Source organism: Pyxicephalus adspersus, chromosome 2 (assembly GCF_032062135.1).
Source record: "Pyxicephalus adspersus chromosome 2, UCB_Pads_2.0, whole genome shotgun sequence".
NCBI lineage: Eukaryota > Metazoa > Chordata > Amphibia > Anura > Pyxicephalidae > Pyxicephalus > Pyxicephalus adspersus.
In genome coordinates, this window is record NC_092859.1 from 62155392 (window position 1) to 62164438 (window position 9047).

General features: G+C 40.0%; 1 protein-coding gene across 1 annotated transcript; it reads left to right on the forward strand.

The window, feature by feature from the left end:
• Positions 1–6130: 6130 nt before the first annotated feature.
• Positions 6131–8684, forward strand: SOWAHA (sosondowah ankyrin repeat domain family member A). Its single transcript, XM_072400868.1, has one exon. It carries the CDS (start codon positions 6260–6262, stop codon positions 7871–7873), a length of 1614 nt encoding a protein of 537 aa, XP_072256969.1. The 5' UTR covers positions 6131–6259; the 3' UTR covers positions 7874–8684.
• The last annotated feature ends 363 nt before the right edge of the window (positions 8685–9047 follow it).

Genomic DNA, 9047 nt, shown 5'->3' on the forward strand with positions numbered 1-9047 from the left:
ACAGGTCCACAAGGCCCATATTCCTAAAGACCTCAAGAATAGCTGAGCGATCATGCAAACCTTGAACTTGACTACCTAGAAGATCTATCCAGTTTAAGATTGGGAGCAAAATTAGAATCACCACGACAGATCTAAGTGCCTTTAACATATTAAAAAAACATACCTGTGGAGAACTGGGTGCATAATATGACAGTAATGTAATCACAGAATCTTGTAGGGTGCCTTGCCAAATCAAATATCTGCCATCGGAGTCTGCAATTTGGGTGTTACAAACAAACGGGATACATTTGAGGACAGCTATCAATACACCCCATGTTATGTGGGAGCCGAGGCAAGAAAGAGTTGCGGATATTAAGTATGCAGGAATTTGGGGTATGATGTAGAAGAAAAGTGTGTTTTCTGTATACAAGCAACATCAATTACTGAAGTAGGCAGGTAATTGAATACCTTATTCCTTTTCATAAGGGATTTAAGGCCTTGAGCATTCAAAGACAATTGAGCATTTAAGATAAATTGTCAATGGACCTTCAGAACATAAAAAACATACACAAAGGACAAAATCACATGAAAAAAACAAAATAATGAACTCCCTGACTTTGGGATACCTTAGATAAACAAGGATTTACATCCAAAAAGAAAAAGAGAATGAGGCGCCAACCTTGCACTAACAGTGAGGAGGCGACATTCTTGTGGGGGAACATGTGTCACTGTTAAACTGACTTAAAGTCCACCTGGAAAAAGACACCATGTGGGCACAATAAAGTAGGACCAGCTTTGGGTCCTGTCTATGGCTGTGATTCAAAAAACATTAAAAAGGGTCTTGTGTATACAGGAGACAAAGAAATAAAACTAAAAATGAAAAAGAGAAAGCCTTATATAAAAGTAGGAACCAAACTGTAAGGACAGCCTGGGTATGGCCAAAAGCAAAAGGGCAAGGTGGGTCAGCCCAGGGATTTAGGTTAAAAAAAGAGCCCATTTTTGCCAGTAGTTGGGAGCGATGAGGAGCCGTAGAAAAGATGGTTGATTCCTGATCGTTGGCATCCGCAGAAGGACCATGAGGAGATCTTTGGAATGAAGTAACCGAAGACTGAGGAGGAAGAGGTAATAATAATTCAAAGGGGTATCACTATCTGTATCTGATGCCATTTTCTTTCAAAATAGGAAAAGGATGGAGAGCACGCCTCTTCATCAAAGTGGATGGTGCCAGCTCTGTGAAAATATTTTATTCCAAGCTTTGGAAGGATAAGTTTATGAAATTGCAGGCTTTTTGCAGAATTATATCCTTGGTGCCGAAAAAGTGTAGCTTATCCACTACATCCCTTGCGGGACCTTGTTGATGTTTGGATCCCAAGGTTCTATATTCTCTCAAGAGGAACTTCTGGGACTAATTCCTGAGTCCTAAGTCCTGATTCCTAAGTCTAAATTGGTCTCAGGTATGCCTTCGAATCCGAACATTACATCTGCAAGCCCTGTCCTCCTGATCTTCCAACTGCTCTTTAAGGAGAGAAATCTTCTTTTAGGCTTCTTCCAAGTCATGGTCCAAACACTCAAAGGACTGTAGTAGCGTCGTTTATTCTGGTTTCCAAAGAGGCCATGCACTGCCCTATTTTCCTGAGGTCGCAATGCAGTTCCTTAGTAATGGAAGCAGAGGCTGTGGTGAGTTCTTCCCGAATCATAGCTCTTATATGCTGAAGAAGCATGTAATCACTTCCCACTGACCAGAATCCAGGCTGTCATCTTTGAAGAAGAGGCCGTGCCCTGTGAGGAGCCCAAAGCAGCTGAATGACACTTGCTTTTCTGAGGTGGTCCCATCGATGTAACGCCAGGAGGGTTCCCAGTGCTGAAGGTAAGTAGCTGTGCAGCTTAGGGAAGATGCTTTTCATAATGTAGGTAACCCGATGATGTGAGGAGCTGGCTGAGACCGCGGCCATCTTGCTACACTGCACGCATGCGACCCTCCTGGAAAGAGTTTTAATGCCATTCTCAAACAATTTGAAGTCCATCATTCTACAGTAAAAAAAATATATTCACAAGTGGAAAACATTTCAGTTGCCAAACCTCCCATAAGTCAGTGTCCCAGACAATTCACCCCAAGGTCAGGCTGTGTAATGCTCAGAAAATTTGCCTCAGAAAAAGGAGCTACATTTCAGTCTCTACAAACCACAGTTAGTATGTTAATTCTAAACAGCAAATCTACAACATAATGGCTCAAAAAGAAAAGAATTAGGTTTTGTAATGACTCAATGAGTCAAAAGTCCAGGTCTCAAAATGCAAGGGTAGGACCTTAAGAGAGCTGTGCATATTAAACAAATTGGTATTTAGTGTATTTTTCCTTAGCCACCCTTACATTGGTGGTTAGTGTTTGTTCCCATAACCAGCAAAGGGCAGACCCCCACAACACTGCTGGCTTATGTTTCAGTTTTTACTTGATGTGTTTCTCCTCACAGCATTCCTTGACTTATATCCTCCTGAACTTCCAGCTCCCCCTGCAGTGTTCTCCTACCAGAATTTACAATTCAGCTGCCAGTGCAACAAATTACCACATACCCGACATCCTAATCGAATATAAAAATGGTATATGATGAGCAGTACAAGTATGAATCCAAACAAGTTACTCAGAGTATTTTCTTAATGTTGTGCAGTTCTACAATGTTGTAGCATTGTGTAACATGTCCTTGAAATCAAGGACACAGCAGACTTTCCTTTAATTATTCAGTTAAGCTGCGTACACACTTGCAATTTTTGACGTTGGAAAGGATCTTTCACGATCCTTTCGAACGACAAGGGACTGCACGATGCATGAACGGTGCTGTACATACATTCATGCTCTATGGAGAGGGGAGGGGGAGAGCGACGGAGCGGCACCCTGCTGCGCGCTATCCCCCTTCCCTTTCATTAGACTGTATACACGGCAGATTTTCGCCCGATATTTGTCCGATGCCGATTATCGGGCGATAAAAATCTGCCGTGTGTACGTAGCTTTAGGCTGCTTAGCTATATCTCAGTAATGCTGTAATTATTGCTGATCCTCCCAGTAATTAACTAGAAGAAAAAAGCCCACAATTAGATAATAAGGTGCTGTTGACACTTCACAGTAAATTCAGGTATGTAAACAGGACTTCCATGTGAACCAAGTACTTATGTTTACCTTAATAGAAGCTCCCAAAACTCTTTATAAAAATGCTAGTTACCTGGCTTTCATCGGTATATTAGGTTTATTACTGAGTAGGTTTAACATCCATATTTGGAAAGTTCCTAGTGAGTTTGATAAAGAACCACATGGAAAGTTCCTGCTAGAAAATATTATTATAAGTGAAGCATGGATTCAAGAAAGACAAATTTACTCTCTTTTTATGAGGAAGTAGGTAAACAGGTAGACAGTGGATTAGCAGTTAATATTGTGGACTTTGCTAAAGCATTTGACACAGTACCCCACATATGGTTATTATGCAAGTTAGGGTCAAAAAGTGTAGCCCATGGTTTAGTGTTGGGACCTTTACTGTTTAACATCTTTATAAATGATAAGGAGTTTGGGATTAAAAGTACCATTTCTGTGTTTGCAGATGACACCAAACTATGTAATGGAATTAGATCTATACAGGATGTCTATAATCTACAATCAGACCTGGATGTACTGTTGGATTGGGCAACCAAGTGGCAAATTACATTTATTATTGTAATGTAATGTTATGCACTTGGGGGCTAACAATATGCATGCTTCATACTGTCTAGGGGGAATACATTTGGGGGAGTCAGAAATAGAAAAGGATCTGGGGGTTCTGGTAGATCATAGACTTAATAATAGCACGCAATGCCAAGCTGCAATATCCAAAGCTATCAAAGTACTTTCTTACTTGAGTAATAAAAGAGGAATAGACTGCAGATATCCAGACATTATCCTGTCCTGGTACAAAGCAGTGGTCAGACCCAATATGGAGTATGCAGTCCAGTTTTGGGCACCAGTTCACAAAAATGATATTGTGGAATTGGAGAGAGTGCAGAGAAGGGCAACTAAACTAATAAAAGGAATGGAGGAGCTCTATGAGGAGAGATTAGCTGAGCTGAATCTATTCTCCTTTGAGAAGAGACGAATAAGGGGGATGTGATCATCCTTAATAAATATACTGTATAAATGGTCCATATAGAGAACTCTCTTCCCAACTATTCTCAATAAGATCGTTACAAAGAGGGCATTCTTTGCATCTGGAGGAAAAAGTTTAAGCTCCGGATAAGGAAGGGATTCTTCACTGTAAAGTCTGTGAAGATGTGCAAAATGTTCTCTCAGGAAGACTATTTTGTGCACTTTGAGCCCAAGCTGTTATGATGCCACCCAAGGGGTGCTGCTGGATGTCATTCATTTCAGAAGAGGACTGGTGCTGAACTGTGGAGGAACGCAGTGTAAAGAAGGTGAGAATTTCAGCAAAAGGTATTTTTTATGCACAGAGCAAATCATATTTTTAATTTCTAAATTCTGGAGATGGGCCAGCAGTCAGAATTTTTTATTATTAAAAAACAAATGCCAATATAAAAGCCTGTCTTGGTCTAAATAATACCAGATGCAAGCTAATTAACTATTTTAGGACTGTGCATGCACACATCTTGGTTGGGGGAATGCTATGTGTACTTACACAAGTGTTAAACCTGCAAACATACAGGGTACAGATACCCTGATGCAGGACATGAAATGACTCCGATACGACGAAGCCCCCTAAAGCAAACGATGAAATGACGATTCATTCCCTTTACTTTTTAGTGTTTTACTACATAGAAGGTTACATATAATCTGGAGGAGCTGGAGAAATAATATTTCTGAGTTGGTGCCAGCAGGATTATATCTCCCTGACACAATATCTGCTTTGCACTAGAAGTATTATTTAAAGTTCACCTATCCTGAAAGAATTACCTGTGCTGCTAATGTGGACCTCTCCATCTGAAAATGTTAGTTAACTGCCTATCATGCTGACACATTGAAGGGTCTTAAAAATACACAGCATTTTCTGTAACACCGACAAAAAACAGTTAAAGAAATGATACATTCTAATGCTTCTTCGGAACTCACTTGCAGCATAATTACATAGGCAATTACAAAATATTAAAGCTAGGCAGAGCCAGGCTAGTAGTTTTTTCAGGAGGTGCATGCCACCCCCTCAGTTACTGTTAAACTACAAGTTCTGGTTGCCAATAATAATGAAAATTAAAAAAAAGATTGTGATATTTGCAGATTAGTTTGTTTTATTACAGAAACAGAAGGCACATGGCTTGTACCTTGTGCAATGAGCAACCTATCAACTTTCATTGTTTTATTTTTTCAATTTGGATTAATTTTGAAGCAGACCTTTCTCTGAGAAATTTGCTACAGGTATTAAAAAAAAAAACATGCTGGTGTTCTGATCCTCTGTCTTTAATACTTTCTAATCCAGAATGAGGGCACATCAGAATTGGTTAGCTAATTGTCCCACAGTTATCTGAATGCTGGTTTCAGGTGTGACAGATACAACTAGGTAATTAGGATTGGTTACAATGAGTCCAGCACTTAACATAACTAAATATACATACAGATATAAGAGTGCAGTCAGCCATGTAAACACAATTTCATTATTGTCAGGTAACAAAAGTTTTGTTCTTCATGCCAAAGAATTTTACAAGCCAGTACCTGCAAGGCTCAGAAAGGTGAACACTGCTAACACTCCTGAGCCATATTTCACCCTCTGATAGAGTGCAAAAAATGGTGACGCCTGTCACATGTCTGGTTGCTATGAACACATGTTGTTTAGCATTACAGGGAACCACTTTGCAATTTCAGGTTGAGGTTTTACAGGCTTTGAAAGCCAGGTTGTCCGTAATCTCTCAATAAAGAAACCTGTTCTTTATACAGCGCCTCACCTGCATTCCTAGCTACCTCCTTTAACGTTTTGATGTATAAACTATACAGTGACACCTTGAATATAAACTTGTGTGGGTGTATCCATCCCAAGAACATACATCCAATGACCAGAAATTTGTGTAGAGGCTCCAGTTGAAGGATGAATTCCACACCAGAGTTGCCCTCCCTTCCAGCCCTCCTCCCCCTTTATTGACTGATCAGCCCGGGCTGGGCGTAGCACACTTGATCATACACTTTCACCCCGGAAGCTCCAGGTACTGATCACATTACACCTTTACAGGAAACATGAAAGGAGGCACAGTTCATTAGCTGTGTCCCTATCTGCAGAGAGGACCCAGCGCTCACCAGCTGCCCCCCGGAATCTAAAATAGGAGAATGGCTGTAACACAAGAAGTAGTATTGAACTTTCTTCTGGAGCAGGGAGGGAAAGTACCAACTTCTGATCTGCTCAATAAATTCAAACCTGTGGTCGATTCTCCTGACCCTCAAGAAAAGGCAAAAATCAGAGATCTCTTTAAGAAGTTTGTCAACAGTGTAGCAGTGGTGAGAGAGGAGGATGGTTGTAAGATGGTGGTACTGAAGAAGAAATATACCCATTTACTGGCAGGGGTTGTACAATCAACAGATAGCAAGGAGGAAGAGACAACCCAAAGCAAGAAAGACTGGCAAGAAGAACCACAGCCCCAACCTGTGGGTGACAACAACACAGAGGAGTCATCAATCAGGACTGACAGTGAAAGGTCAGAACCACAATGTCATTGCTTTGCTGACCTGAAAGACTTTGGTGCTGGAGAATGTATGCAGGAATCTACTGATCAGGATGAACTGAGTCACCTACAAAAAATAGTTTCTGTTACACAGCATGAAAATGAAGATAAGAGGGAGTCTGTTATTGATATTGTGTCTCGCATGGATCATTCAGGACCTGTGCCTGTACCAAAGTCATGGTCTGATGGACAGTCCAAGGAAATGCAGAAGCCACATATGCTGCCCTTGAGGTATGCTCAAATTTCTTTTGAGGCTCTACAGATATACCAGAGTGAAAACTCACCAGTGCAACCAGCAATCTCTTCACCAGTGGTCCAGGAGTCTTCCCCCTTGGATCTACCACATTTTGCACCTGCCCCAAGTAGTGAGGAATCTCCTCTGCCTGCCCTGCCTAGATCCCCTCATGTGGGCAGAAGGCACCTTGATGATGCGGGTTCCAAATCTCCCCAAATGAAGAGGTCTTCCAAAACGATGAAAGCTAGTGAAGAAAACAAATATTCTGATGTGGTGCCATTAATCCCACATGAACATGAGTGGTTGGGGGCTGTCACAAATGGGCGCTGGAACCATAAACTTCTGGGTCTTATGCTGAATGACAGTGAATTGGCAGACAAGAGAGACTTTATTTCAGGATTTACTGCACTGCACTGGGCTGCCAAAAGTGGCAACACAGAAATGATGAAACTATTATTTGACTTAAGCCAGAAAGGCGGTGCCAGTATTAATGTAAATGTGAGGTCTTTTGGAGGGTACACACCATTACATATCGCTGCCATACATGAGCGTAAAGACGTTATATTCTTGCTAGTTAAAGATTACAGTGCAAATATTAATATTCGGGATAATAGTGGGAGAAAGCCTTACCATTATCTGAAGAAAGAATGCGCTTTGCCTTTACGATATATACTTAAGGATCCAACCATCTTGAATACTGAGCATGCTATCCCATCAAAAAGAAACTCTAAAGTTTCTGCTTCCATACTGGGAACCACCACTGCGTTTTTTGGTGTCATTTCTGATGACATTGCCTTCCATGACTTGACAAAAGGCCTCAAAAAGCCTTCTTCTTTTAACAAATTTTTCACATCACCCTCAGGAACCAAGAAGAAGCTAAAGGCCAGGGACAGCTATCCTTCTGTGTTGTCTCTTTGTGAAGAACCTGAAGAAGTGGGGGAGATGGTGGGAAGGGGTAGACCAGTTTCAGATGTTTTTACCCATTAGTTGTTTCCTCTATTATTTCTCATGTGACATAAAAAATCTATTGTGCACTTTTTATACTTTATGTGGACTTATACTGTCAGGCAATGCAGCTTATAGTAAACTTATAGCTAGACTTTTCTCTTTTTTATAGCTGGACCATTTTTAATTACCCTAGTTTTTATATGGCAGAGGGAGTAACCATGTTCAGATTTGCATGCACAAAATCAGGATTTTGGTCCAATTGTTGCACTACAAAAGTACTTATGTTTGTATTACCTTTGATGAGGCTACATTCCTTGTGTTTATTTAATAAGGCAAGGAGCAAAGTCAAACAACCATAGTTGTCAGTCACCCACAATTGTTTTTGTTCTTTGGAAAATTGATTGACTGATAATGTTATTTGTATCATCACTGCTCTTCGCCCTGCCTTATTAAGCAAGCCTACTGTTTAGGTCTACATAACTGGAATGCAAGTAAATATTTGTAAATTTTTTGAAGTGTTAAAAGACATATACTGATCTAGTTTATTGAATACATATTACAGTTTAGCTGAGCAGTATATAAACTATAATTACATATTTTGAATTATTTTTGTACTCTTTTGGGTGTCATTTTCAAAAGAGTTATAAATGTTTAGTAATGTTGCAATTCTGTGATTCATGGTATAGCTATTTAAAGTGCAAATGGCTCCAGGAAGTAAAAAAAAAAAAAAACATAAATATTGCCTAATCCTAAAATATGATAAAAGCAGAATTTGTCCGTCCTGTAGTTACTTCCTGGTTTGTGCGTTGATTCCTGTTATGTCTTTTAAAGTATAAACATATTCAAACTATATTTTTAAACTGGGATTATGAATTTATTACAGGCCCCCAGAGGCTTCTGGACATTTATTGGTCGGTGGTTTTCTAGGCAAAAGGGTGTAGCAGCAGTGTTTGTGGAAAGAAATGTTATGTATTTTTTCTTTATCGTCACCTTGGTGGTCCTAATCGTAACACTTTTCTGTTATAAGGAGATAACATTCACCTATTATACTATGGTACTATGTATGGTTGAGCAACATTGTCACTCTAGAATAGGAGGTATGTAGGGACTGCAGAAATCTTACTCATCTCCTTAGCAACATAATGCAAAGGTGTTCTGTAGTCCACGGATATGAATTAGCAGGGCTAGTTAGTTGAAAACTAAGAGAAGGTTA

What these genes read in the sequence shown, in the direction of transcription:
- SOWAHA (XM_072400868.1), top strand. Translation starts at nt 6,260, where the DNA reads ATGGCTGTAACACAAGAAGTAGTATTGAACTTTCTTCTGGAGCAGGGA.